Below are 13,971 nucleotides of genomic sequence, written 5' to 3'. Positions count from 1 at the left end.
AACATAAGGACCGAGCAATGGAGCAAGTGGCTCGTACCTTATAACGGCATACAGCGTATTCACCAGGGTGGTGTCGCTCATAAAGTCAATTTTATTTTCTGCCAGGATCCGAAGAGCAATAAATTCCGGGTGATTTCGGACGGTTTCATGATTTGCGTTTGCACTCGGCTTCCCCTTCTGAAGCTCCCATAATGTATTGATGGCGCAACCCACATGATGTACTGTAAGCTTAGACTTATGGATGCCAACGAGTTGAAAAATCTGGAATTGGTTTGTGCTAGTCATCAACTGATCCAGGAGCGGATCCGAACTGATACTACGCATCTGAAAGAAGCGCAGAGAAAGAGGCAAAGCCCTCCTCCAGCAGAACATGTCTGGACTGTACGAAAGGCTTAGGACCTTAGAGAAATAAAAATATTCTATGTCTTTTCTTCCAACATCTTCTTAGAAAGTGGATATTCCTCTCTCCGGAGAAGATCTTGTTACTTCAAGATATGATAAGACACTTTGATTAAAGCCATCTGTAAAGGAAGAGATAAAAAAGGAATAATAATAATAGTGGACCCACAACTTATATGTAAGGCTGTGTTCTTTCCACATACAGATTATACAATCAGCATTTTAACATACTTATTATATGGTATTGGTATACAGGGGGTGCAGAAGTCGGTGTACAGTTTAAATAATAGTTGAATGTTATCAATTGTGCATGATTTTCTTAAACAAACCTCATTTTTTATAACTTCCCAAATAAAAATCAAGTCAATCTGGGTAAGGTCTGGTGACCCTTCTGGCCATGCAACCGGCAGGACAGCATCTACCTATCCACATAGTATAAAAATAATAATATGAATAGACATTTATGCCAGCATATGCACCCCTGTATATTAGAATATGAAGCTTAAAGTTATTTGTCCAGAGCATTTTTTAGCATCTGGTGATAAAAACAAACCTATTGAGGCATAAGGACATCAAAGAAGATCGCACCCTACCCTCCCTTTGAATGATCGGGTGGAGAACGTGTCAGACCCATTTCATCCATGTAATTACATGGTGAGTTTAAAGGGTGATTTCTAGTTTAGTAAATCGTCCCCTCTTCTAAAGATAAGGGTTGACTTACTGGCTGCTGGAGTCCCAACTTCTCATACCCCAAAAAAATCTCCAAAAAAGAACACTGGAGCTTATAAACCAAGCTTAGCACTCAGCTATTTCCAGCAGTCCCATACACAATGAATGGTGCGGAGGTTGAGCATGTGCACCTACCGCTCATTTCGAGATTGGACTATGCCAAGCCTCGTTCCCTTTATCAAGAGCCCCATCCTCAGGATCGCCAGGGATCCTAGAACCCCAAAGACCAGCATGCTATGGGAAGGAATAATGCAATATCTTTGGAATGTTTAAAGCCTTAAACTTACACTTCTGCCCAGTAAGAAGGAGAGTGATCTTTAGTATCATAATCAGCCCGCCTTATACAGTGGTGGTATATAACTAGGATATGTCACCTATGCCGATTGCCTGGAGGTGAAGTCACTGGGACCCCTACAGAATGCTAGGAAAGCACTGAGCCATTTTATTTATAGTAATCCTTGCTGGCTTTCTTCGGGTTACCATTAAAAGAAACCTGTCGCTTGATTTATGCTGCCCAAACAATAGGCAGCATTAATCAGAGCCTGGCTGCCTGATTACAGCCAGTGATATTTTTTTCAGAGATAATATACTTTAAAGATCCGGCCGTGGACCATAGCAATAGAGAAACCAAGTCCAGAAAGTCCAAGTGCCACAGCAGGTGATTGACGGGTCCCACGACTGCGAATCACCTGATGCAGTGCTGCAAAATACCAAGAAGAGTCAGACTAGTCTCACATCCAACTATGGTCCTCAGCTGAAGACCATGGCTCGGTCTGCCTATGGTGAAAGACCTGAAGAGAGAAAATACAAGAGGTGCTCCCTGTGTAACACTGTGGGCAACAGGTCAGGGCTAGTGATGAGCGAATATACTCGTTACTCGAGATTTCCCGAGCATGCTCGGGGGTCCTCCGAGTATTTTTTAGTGCTCGGAGATTTAGTTTTCCTCACCTCAGCTGAATGATTTACATCTGTTAGCCAGCATAAGTACATGTGGGGGTTGCCTGGTTGCTAGGGAATCCCCACATGTAATCAAGCTGGTTAAGAGATGTAAATCATTCAGCTGCGGCACGAAAAACTAAATCTCCGAGCACTAAAAAATACTCAGAGGACCCCTGAGCGTGCTCGAGAAATCTCGAGTAACCAGTATATTCGCTCATCACTAGTCAGGGCAAGTCAGAGGGTTGGTCGCTCATCTGAACAGGTTGTGTGCGGCACAACTATGTAAAGAGTTAGATATTATCCAATATCCGCCGTATGCAGACCAAATGGAAAGAGGACACAACAAGGAAAGGAAAGATCAGTGAGGTGGATCCCGGAACAGAGGATAAATAAAAATGTTTGCGTAGAACCTACTCCTCCCTTAAGCATACCTGAGGATTAACCTTAGTAGCAGCAGCGCCCGGGATCCACTGCACTCCTCTCTACTTTAATGGTGAAAGATCTATAACATGAAACTGTCTTCCACAACCTCACCTTTGTATAGAGTTCGGCTGTTCTTCGCCCAGTATTAAGCCTCCTACACAGCTGTTTCTGTTTCAGTCAACGACTGTATTTTAACCTTCCTATGTAAATGATGATCATTCCCCCCCGTTTTGTATAATGGTTTATACACCCGGCTATAATCCTACATCATCCATGACTTTGTGCGAGTGTACACAGAAGAATACGTTCTTTGATGCGATTTCGAAGGATGCCGAATCCTGATTTGATTTCCTTCTTTTTCATTCTCTTTGCATTTTGTTCATTTATAATAATAAAGTATCAACACTTCTATTTATTAAAGCATTCTAACTTTGCAGTATTTCTTTCACACACGTCTAAAACTCTTAAAAATCACAACTAAATTCTCCCAGCGATTCCTACTGGCCACCGACCGCGAGCGGTCTGACGAATCAGCAAAAGGCAAAGCGCTGGAAATTTAGCTCGTGGCGCCTACGTCTAATAACGCCATTTTTGAAGTCCTTATGACATTTAATTGTATTGAATTGTTATTGTTACTAATTATTATTATTATTATTGTTATTAATTATTGTTACCACAGGTCCTGGACCCCGTCCTCCACCCGTTACCACAGGTCCTGGACCCCGTCCTCCACCCGTCACCAGGGCATATGCGCTTGTTACTGGCCATGATTTGTCACAGTCACCCCCAGAATCTGTGTCACACCCCACAGTCTGATGACCCTGCAAGTCACTCTCTGTCTGGGTGTCAGCTCCACGTGTTTTATCCAGCAGACCACTATCAGTCGTATTGTGGCACACTTCAGGTGACGTCAGGTCAGTTAGTTGGACAGTCGCACCTTTCCCTCTGGTCAGGCCTGCCTTCTCAACATTACTAACTGACATCCACATTATATCCACAAACACTTCAGCCTTTTCCCACAGTGCTACCAAATCTTGTCCTATTACCATAGGATACGGCAAGATCGGGTCTACAACCACCTCATGGTATGTGGAAACCTCCGCTGCGACAATGTAGATAGTGGCTACCTGGAGATATTCAGTGTCGCCAGGTGACACAGAATCTCCTGGACGGGTTCTCTCCCCGGACGCTTCTCTCCCCGGGTCTATCAACCCTTGCACACACTTTCCATCCAGCCAAAAAGGACACAGTCGTGACACCTCACTGATTGCCGCCCCTTTTTTGGCTCCGCCCCCTTTCTGGGCAAGTGCTCCGCTTTTTGATACCACCCCGGTTCGAGATTCAGCCCCCCTTCGGGATTCCACTCCTTTTTGGGCCATTACCCCTATTCGGGTTACCGCCCCTTTTTGGGTCTCCGCCCCCTTTTGGGCAACCATCCCCGTTTGGGCCACCGCTCACTATCAGGGATACTCCCCTCCCTGGGATACACCCCGTGGACTCCCCCACGGCACTCAGGCCCCAGTTCACACAGTACACCCCAATGTCTCTGGGCTTGTACTGGCCTTTTAAGAGTCTGCACAAAAAGAAATTTTTTTTTTTTTTTCTCTATGTCACTTTCACCAGCTCCTGCTGGTACCGCCACAGCTCCCGCTGCAGTCACACACAACCGGCACCTCCAGGTGCTGCCAACCACAAGCCACTACAGCTCCGCCTGCTGTGGAACCTCTCGCTGCAACCACGGCTACTCTCCACACGGATCTGCACGGCTCCACCGCTGCCGCTTGTCACCTTTGTGACCCCGCCGAGTCACAGCAGACGCTTGTCACTTTCGTAACCCCGCCGAGTTACCGCTAGACGCTTGTCACCTTCGTGGCTCTGCCACAGCAATTAACTCCACGTGTGCTAGCGGGATTGTTGCCAAAATTCTCCAGCAATTGTAAGGTTTCTCTCACTGAGAGTGTTGGGGGACACTCACTTGGCCGCGATATTCAAGCACACGGGCACGGGTTTATAAAACAAAGCAGTCCATGCGGTTTATTAAGCCTCATAAACCGGGTTACGCACAGTTCATAACATGAAACACAACAGGCACCAACTGGTAATATTTACTTGCAGCTTCTAACACTTCAGTGTACGGCTTTGCCTCACGGACACTAACACGCTGGTCCTCCCTTAACCAGTTCCCAAGGGAGACCACATAGTTCATAGACTTCACAAGCACTACGGCCTGTACGATACCTGACGGGAGCTCCGGCTCCACCTGCTGACTCCTCGCCAGTCCACACCTCCGGGTAAGCTGCCTTACAGGGATCACCAACTTGCCTGGCCGGCACACACTAGTCAGTCCAGACCTCACCGAAGGACTCCAGCTTCCCCAGTTCCACTGTGCACGGCTCCGGGATCCGGTCCTCCTACTAGGACCTCCCACGCCAGCAGGTGCTTTCCAGGAAGCCTCCTCCCAGGCTTCCAACACAGGAACACACCGAGCCCTCAGGAACTCCCTCAGGGATTTTGCACTTGGACCCTTCAGGTCCAAACACTGGAACCACACAGGAACATGTGACCCACACTCTGGTCACGTTATGTACCTGTAACCACACCCACAGTAATGGATCACATGGACTGGTCACGTGATCCTGACATCACTGCAGGTCAATTCTCACGGCCTCAATACAACTCCGTGCAGATTCCAGGGAGACCATGCAGCGCCCCCTACCTGTTACAGGGGTTACTGCATCACATATATCACAGAGCTTACATACATAACTGGGAAAAAGACCTTGATACTGAATTTCAGGACTGGGAGGTAGATCAAATTTACAAAAATTCGCATGGCCCATCTAGTTGTATAAGAGTACAGGAAAATTCGTATAAAATAGTCACTAGATGGTACACTACCCCAACTCTATCTCATCTTTGGTATCCTAATTCTTCACCAACCTGTTGGAGATGTACTAAAGACGTTGGTACTTTTCTGCATATGTGGTGGTCTTGTGAAATACTACAAACTTTTTGGAAAGAAGTATTAAAACATATAACTAAAATATGCAAATTACTACATCCACCCTCCCTGACACTCATTTTTTTAAACTGGAAGGGGGACAACTCGAAATATAAAAATAAATCCCTGTTGGCTTTCCTTCTATCAGCAGCTAAGCTTCTTATCCCAGTCCACTGGTTGACTAAAAACTGCCCGAGCATTTCGGATTGGGTCAACAAAGTGGACCAGTTATACTATATAGAAGAAATTTCTGCTTTCACTTTTTTCTCACAAGAGAAATTCCACACAACATAGGTCCCCTGGAAATCTTTCAGATCTAGTGATGAGTATTTGGCTCTCATTAACAATTAGAAATCTCTTTAGAGGTTTGGATCTCTTCCTAATCCAGAAATGAACGTGTCGATGTCCCCCCTCTAAATCCCTTACACCTATTTTACGATAAGCCGAACCCTCCCCTTCTAGTGAATCTATCACCTACCCCCTTTCTCCTCTTCTTTCTTTCTTTCTATTTACAGTATGTGTGTATTGGTTAAATGTCGCATTAATGTGGAGTTGTTTTTGGTTTCTGATCTAGCCTTTGGGAAGTCACAAGACTTCAAATCTGAACTTTCTTAATGATTGCATCTTACTGTAATCTTATGTTTATCCACATGTTTATCTACATGTTCATCACTAATGTTACATGTTATTATTGAACTAGCCTTCCCGAGATTGGGTTATATGTCATACTGATGTACCTCAAATCCACATGTTACCATTTACCTATCTGTTATTTGTGTAAAACTAATAAAAAGAAACTTAAAACAAACGAAGACTGACTTCCAAACTGTTTTGTTCACCGATGAGTGCCGCGCAACGCTCGATGGTCCAGATGGATGGAGTGGAGGATGGCTGGTTGATGGACACCCCATGAAAACACGGCTAAGGCGCCAACAAGGAGGTGGAGTAATGTTTTGGGCTGGAATCATGGGGAGAGAGATTGTCGGCCCCTTTATGATCCCTGAAGGGGTAAAGATGAACTCCATAATCTATGTGGAGTTTCTAAAACAACACTTCCTGCCATGGTTCAAGAGGAAGAACCGCAGCAAGATCATTTTCATGCATGATAATGCACCATCTCATGCTGCAAAAAACACATCTGCATCTCTGGCTGCTATGGGCATAAAAGAGGACAAACTTATGGTGTGGCCACCATCTTCCCCTGACCTCAACCCCATTGAGAACCTCTGGAGCATCATCAAAAGGAGTGTCTATGATGGCGGGAGGCAGTTCACATCTAAGCAACAGCTCTAGGAGGGTATTCTGTCCACATGCAAAACAAATGAAGCAGAAACCATCCAAAAACTGACAAATTCAATGGACGAGAGAGTTCAGAAGCTTTTTTCGAACAAGGGGTCCTATGTGCAAATGTAACATCACCTAGAATAAAGTTTTCACTTGAAAACTGTTTGATTTCATTTTGTAATAAGCTGATAATGCTGATAACTTCACAATTGACCTTTTTTTGTTCAAAATAAAAAAAAGAGGTTGAAAACTCTGCTGTGCATAATAATTTGGAACATGCATTTTGAGTGTTTATTTTTTTTAAAAAAGATACTGTTTTCATAGGCAGTTTTTTCCAAAACATTGCAATTATACTAGAATAGTAGATGACTGGAAAATAACAATGACTGCAATTCAGATAGGTAATTTAGAGAAAATATGAGGAAATATTATTTGCATAATAATTTGGAACACAGTGTATATATAGACTGTATATATGTTATAAGGAATATTTGAGGCCATGGAACCATTCTATGTCCATTTTGCAAGCCGTCGAGAAAATTTCGCCATACGGATGCCACACGGATGGCACACGGATAATTGTAGGAGAAAAAATTGCATCCTCGCATTGAATACGGATCACTGTTCAGGAAATGTTCTGCTTATCTCGGCCATCAAAAACGGACTGTATTTTTATATGTTGTGTGTGACTCCGGCCTAACTCCCAAACTGATTGCATTGTTTACTGACAAGGTATAAAACATTTTGAAAACACACCTAATACATTATTAACGACATTTTACCATGTTTATTTTCACACATGGAAATAAGTGATTTTTCCTTTTCGCTTCTGAACTATACAGAGTTCTGATATTTTATTTCAGATTATGTGCAGAACTTGAACTTGTTTCATTTGACTACTTGTGGTTCAAGGTAAGCTGATTCTGTGAATAATTAATGTCTTACTGGATGTAGTTGACAACATTCTGGCCATGAAGTACATTTTGATGATAGTTCTAGCAAGTTACTGGTGAAACTCTTCCAAGGTTCTGTTAACATACAAAAATAAGCGATTTACGTGAATAACTTCTGAACTACACATAGAGTTGATCATTTTTTTGGCAAATATTGTTCAGGACATTGAGCTGGTCATTTTGAGTACTAGTGGTCTAGAGTACCTGTTTTCAAATTGAACTTACGTATGATTGAGTGTGTTTGATTATGCGCGACATAAGCGATTTACGTGAATAACTTCTGAACTACACAGAGTTGATAATTTTTTTGGTAAATATTATTCAGGACATTGATATGTTCATTTTTAATACTAGTGGTCAAGGGTACCTGTTTTCAAATTGAATTTACGTACGATTGAGTGCGTTTGATTATGTGCGGCATAAGCGATTTACGTGAATAACCCAGGACCACAAGTAGTCAAAATAAACATCTCAAAGTCCTGATCAAAATTTTACCCAAACAATATCCACTCTATGTATAATTAACCATACATGAAAATCGAATAGCTAACTAATAACAAATAGCTAACTGCCATATATGAAAATCGAATAGCTAACTAATAACTAATAGCTAACTGCCATACATGAAAATCGAATAGCTAATAACTAATAGCTAACTGCAGACTAACTTGAGTCCGGTGAGTCCAGGCTGGAACTTCAGACTTAAATAAGTTGTCCACTACAATAATTTTTTTTTTCCATAAATCTTGCAATTATGTGCTACTGAAAACATCCACTGTCTTTATTTTAGCAATATTACCTTTTATCATGCTGTAACAGCACATCTTCAGTGCTGGATCTAGCTCTCATGGGGTTAATCGACAACTTCCTTTCTCCTGAGTTATTGTGCTCTAATACTACAAGTTCCATGATGCATTGCACTGCCACTAAGCAGGAACCTCCTCTAGCTTCAAAAAGATTTGTGATGTCATTTCTGTCCAACCTCCTCTTTTACATTTGTCCAACGCACACTCCATTACACACAGATGTCTCTCTCTAACATCATGTCCTCCCTCTATCTGAAACTGAACCTGTCAAAAACTGAACTCCTCGTGTTCTCTCCCTCTACTAACCTACCTTTGCCTGACATTGCCATCTCCGTGTGCGGTTCCACCATTACTCCAAAGCAACATGCCCGCTGCCTTGGGGTCATCCTTGATTCCGAGCTTTCATTCATCCCCCACATCCGATCACTGGCTCGCTCTTCCTATCTGCATCTCAAAAACATTTCTAGAATTCGCCCTTTTTTTACTTTCGACTCTGCAAAAACTCTTACTGTCTCACTTATTCATTCTCGTCTGGACTATTGTAAATCTCTACTAATCGGCCTCCCTCTTACCAAACTCTCCCCGCTCCAATCTGTCCTGAATGCTGCTGCCAGGATCATATGCCTCACCAACCATTACACCGATGCCTCTACCTTGTGCCAGTCATTACACTGGCTACCCATCCACTCCAGAATCCAGTACAAAACTACTACCCTCATCCACAAAGCACTCCATGGCTCAGCACCACCCTACATCTCCTCTCTGGTCTCAGTCTACCACCCTACCCGTGCCCTCCGCTCCGCTAATGACCTCAGGTTAGCATCCTCAATAATCAGAACCTCCCATTCCCGTCTCCAAGACTTTACACGTGCTGCGCCAATTCTTTGGAATGCACTACCCAGGTTAATACGATTAATCCCCAATCCCCACAGTTTTAAGCGTGCCCTAAAAACGCATTTGTTCAGACTGGCCTACCGCCTCAACGCATTAACCTAACTATTCCTGTGTGGCCTAAAAAAAATAAAAAAAAAAATAAATAAATAAAAATAAACATTATCAGGTTCCTCTCATCATGTTCTCATACACTTTATGCAGTTAATAGCCCTCTGTGTCTGTACTGCTACATACTTAGGCAGTTAACTGGTTCATGCAGCTTTACATGAACACCCGAGCCTTACACTATGGCTGGTCCGAACAACTAAAGCAATTGTTACCATCCACCTCTCGTGTCTCCCCTTTTCCTCATAGTTTGTAAGCTTGCGAGCAGGGCCCTCATTCCTCCTGGTATCTGTTTTGAACTGTGATTTCTGTTATGCTGTAATGTCTATTGTCTGTACAAGTCCCCTCTATAAGTTGTAAAGCGCTGCGGAATATGTTGGCGCTATATAAATAAAAATTATTATTATAGATAGATAGATAGATAGATAGATACAGAGATATAGGATGGATAGATAGATACATACAGATATATCTATATATCTATGTCTATTTCCATAGATATGTCCATATCCATGTTTCTAAACCCCCTTCACCCCTGGAGCTTTTTTCGTTTATCTCTCCCCTTCTTTCCAGAGCCATAATGTTTCCATCAATATGGCCATGTGAGGGCTTATCTTTTGCGGGACAAGTTCTACTTTTGAACGACACCATTGGTTTTACCATGTCGTGTAACAGAAAATGTGAAAAAAAAGTCAAAGTGCGATGAAATTGCAAAAAAAGTGCAATCCCACACTTGTTTTTTGCTTGGCTTTTTTGCTAGGTTCACTAAATGCTAAGGCTGTGCACACGTTGCGGATTTGATTGCAGATCCGCAGGGTTTTTTGCTGCCCAGAGTTGCATCAAATCCGCAGTGTAGTGCTCAACCAATGTAAGTCTATGGGAGCAGCAGACTTGTTGTGCACATGCTGCGGAAAAAGACACACCGAAACGCAGCTTTTTTTTTTCAGCAGCATATCACTTCTTTTTTTGCCAAACTGCAGCGTTTCTGTACCCATAGACTTTCATTGAGTCGGGCACATCTGCAGCAAAACCGCAGATGTAAAAAAGAGCTGCAGTTTAGATGCGGATGTGGGTCCGAGAAACGCTGCAGTTCGGGAGGAGGGAAGTGTGTGGGCGGTGATGGTGTGCGTGTATGTGTGTGCGGACGGGGTCTGCGGGACTGTTCGGGTGTGTGCGGGACTGTTCGGGTGTGTGCGGGGCTGTGCGGGGGGTCTTTTGGGGTGTGTGCAGGCATCATCTGATGGGACTACAAGTACGCAGCATCCAATTTGCAGCTAATTTGGATGTAATCTGGACAGTGGACACGCACCCTACACTATCCATACATCTATCAATAGATATATCTATCCAGATATATCTATAGATAGATATAGGAATAGATAGATGTATGCATCTATAGATCTATCTATATGTAGCTCTGTCTATCCATTTCATCTATCATCTATATGTCTATCTATCTGTGTGTAATTGAGTGTGGGTTGGACAAATGTAAAAGAGGTTGGACAATAATGACATCACAAATCTTTTTTTTGTTCAATAATACATCTTTATTTAGCTTTCAAAAATGCATACAAAAACGCACAAAAAACACGCAAAAACCGCACCAAAAAAAATTAAAAAATGCATCAAAAGCGCGAAAAAACTCCACAAAAAACTGCATCAAAACTGCAGCAAAAACTGCATCAAAACCGCACCAACAACAGCATCAAAACTGCACCAAAAACTGTATCAAAACCCCACCAACAACAGCATCAAAACCGCACCAAAAACTGCATCAAAACCGCATCAAAACCGCACCAAAAACTGCATCAAAACCGCACCAAAAACGGCATCATAAGGGTATGTGCACACGCTGCGGATTTTGCTGCGGAACCGCAGCGTTTCCGCAGCTGCGGGTCCGCAGCGGTTTCCCATGAGTTTACAGTACAATATAAACCTATGGGAAATGAATTCCGCAGTGTACATGCTGCGGAAAAAAATGAGCAGAAACGCATCGGTTTATATTCCGCAGCATGTCATTTCTTTGTGCGGATTGCGCTGCGGGTTTAAACCTGCTCCAATAGAAAACTGCAGGTGTAAATCCGCAGCGGAAACCGCTATAGAAACCGCGATAAATCCGCAGTAATAACCACAGCGGTTTTGCACTGCGGATTTATCAAATCCGCTGCAGAAAATTCCGCAGCGGAATCCGCAGCGTGGGCACATGGCCTAAACGCACAAAAAACTGCTTCAAAACCGCACCAAAAACTGCATCAAAACCACACCAAATACTGCATCAAAACCGCACCAAATACTGCATCAAAAGTTCGCCAAAAACTGCATAAAAAAGCATCAAAAACCTGAATCAAAACCACGCAAAAAAGCACCAAATACTGCAGCAAAAACTGAATCAAAACCGCGCAAAAACCGCACCAAAAACGGCATCAAAACTGCTCCAAATATTGCATCAAAAATGCATCAAACCCTCACCAAGAACTGTATCAAAAACTGCAGCAAAACGGCACCAAAAACAGCATCAAAACCGCACCAACAACAGCATCAAAACCGCACCAAATACTGCATCATAACCGCACCAAAACTGCATCAAAACAGCACCAAATACTGCATCAAAACCACACCAAATACTGCATCAAAACTGCACCAAAAACTGAATCAAAACCGCACCAAAAACAGCATCAAAACCGCACCAAAAACTGCATCAAAACCGCACCAAAAACTGCATCATAACCACACCAAAAACTGCATCAAAACTGAATCAAAAACTGCATCAAAACTTCACCAAAAACTGCATAAAAAAGCATCAAAAACCTGAATCAAAACCACGCAAAAAACCGCACCAAATACTGCAGCAAAAACTGAATCAAAACCACGCAAAAACCGCACCAAGAACTGCATCAAAACCACACAAAAAACCCGCATGAAAACCACGCAAAAAATATGAAAAAAACGTGAAAAAAATGCATAAAAAACGCAGCTGCGTTTTCAGCAAGGAGATGCAGATTTTGTGCAGAAAATTCTGCACCCAAATCTGCAACGTGTGCACACAGCATAAAATTGACCTGCCATTATGATTTTCCAGGTCATTACGAGTTCATAGACACCAAACACGTGTAGATTATTTTTTATCTAAGTGGTAAAAAAAAATTCAAAACTTTGCTAAAAAGAAATAAAATAATTGCGCCGTTTTCCGATACCCGTAGCGTCTATATTTTCTGAGATATTGGGTCGGGTGAGGGCTAATTTTTTGCTCGCCGAGCTGACGTTTTTAATGATACCACTTTTGTGCAGATACGTTCTTTTGATTGCCCATTATTGCATTTTGATGCAATGTCACGGCGACCAAAAAAACATAATTTTTTTTGTTGTAATGAAAACAACTGACATGTTGCTCACCGCCGAAGCCCACCTCAAAGCGTGGGGATAATGCCAGCTGATGTACTATTCCGTCAGCTGGCAGAAAGGGGTTAATGAACAATATGTTTCAGTTAAAAAAAAACGAAGAAAAAAAAATATGGCGTGGGCTCCCGCGAAATTTTCTGCGCCAGAGGGGGAAAGCCGACAGCCGAGGGCCAATATTTGTAGCCTGCTATGAATATCAGCCCGCAGCTGTCTGCGTAGCCTTTACTGGCTATTAAAATAGGGGGACCCCCCAAAAAAATGACGTGGGGTCCCCCTATATTTCATAGCCAGAAAGGCTACGCAGACAGCTGCGGGCTGATATTCATAGCCTAGAGAGGGGCCATGGATATTGGCCCTCCTACCAGCTACAAATACCAGTCCGCAGCCGCCCCAGAAATGGCGCATCTGTAAGATGCGCCAATTCCGGCACTTAGCCCCTATCTTCCCACTCCGGTGTAGCGGTGGGATATGGGGTAATAAGGGGTTAATGTCACCTTGCTATTGTAAGGTGACATTAAGCCGGGTTAATAACGGAGAGGCGTCAATAAGACGCCTATCCGTTATTAATCCAATAGTATTAAAGGATTAATAAAACACACACACATTAGGAAAAAAGTATTTTAACCCCTTCACCCCCAGAGCTTTTTCCGTTTTTTCGTTTTTGTTTTTCGCTCCCCTACTTCCCAGAACCATAACTTTTTTATTTTTCAGTCAATATGGCCATATGAGGGCTTATTTTTTGCGGGACGAGATGTACTTTTGAACGATACCATTGGTTTTACCATGCCATGTAACAGAAAATGGGAAAAAAATTCCAAGTGTGATGAAATTGCAAAAAAAAGTGCAATCTCAGACTTGTTTTTCGTTTGGCTTTTTTGCTAGGTTCACTAAATGCTAAAACTAACCTGCCATTATGATTCTCCAGGTCATTACGAGTTCATAGACACCTAACATGTCTAGTTTATGTTTTATCTAAGTGGTGGATAAAAATTCCAAAGTTTGCAAAAAAAAGAAAGTGTGCGATTTTCCGATACCCGTA

General features: G+C 42.8%; 1 protein-coding gene across 1 annotated transcript in view; it reads right to left on the bottom strand.

Annotated features, from left to right (window-relative positions):
* The window catches only part of LOC143784359 (FAST kinase domain-containing protein 1, mitochondrial-like), a 45,550-nt gene extending 37,750 nt beyond the window's left edge, over window positions 1-7,800 (bottom strand). The window contains exons 1-2 of the mRNA XM_077272554.1: window positions 7,721-7,800; window positions 38-521 (exon numbers count right to left, since the gene is read on the bottom strand). Coding sequence (XP_077128669.1) covers window positions 38-372 — 335 coding nt within the window. The 5' untranslated portion in view covers window positions 373-521; window positions 7,721-7,800. The remainder of the gene's footprint in view (window positions 1-37; window positions 522-7,720) is intronic.
* Between the last annotated feature and the right edge of the window lie 6,171 nt (window positions 7,801-13,971).

The sequence above is a fragment of the Ranitomeya variabilis genome, chromosome 7, assembly GCF_051348905.1.
Source record: "Ranitomeya variabilis isolate aRanVar5 chromosome 7, aRanVar5.hap1, whole genome shotgun sequence".
NCBI classification, from domain to species: domain Eukaryota; kingdom Metazoa; phylum Chordata; class Amphibia; order Anura; family Dendrobatidae; genus Ranitomeya; species Ranitomeya variabilis.
The sequence above is the reverse complement of the archived record's forward strand: the minus strand, read 5'-3'. Positions and strand labels throughout refer to the sequence as shown.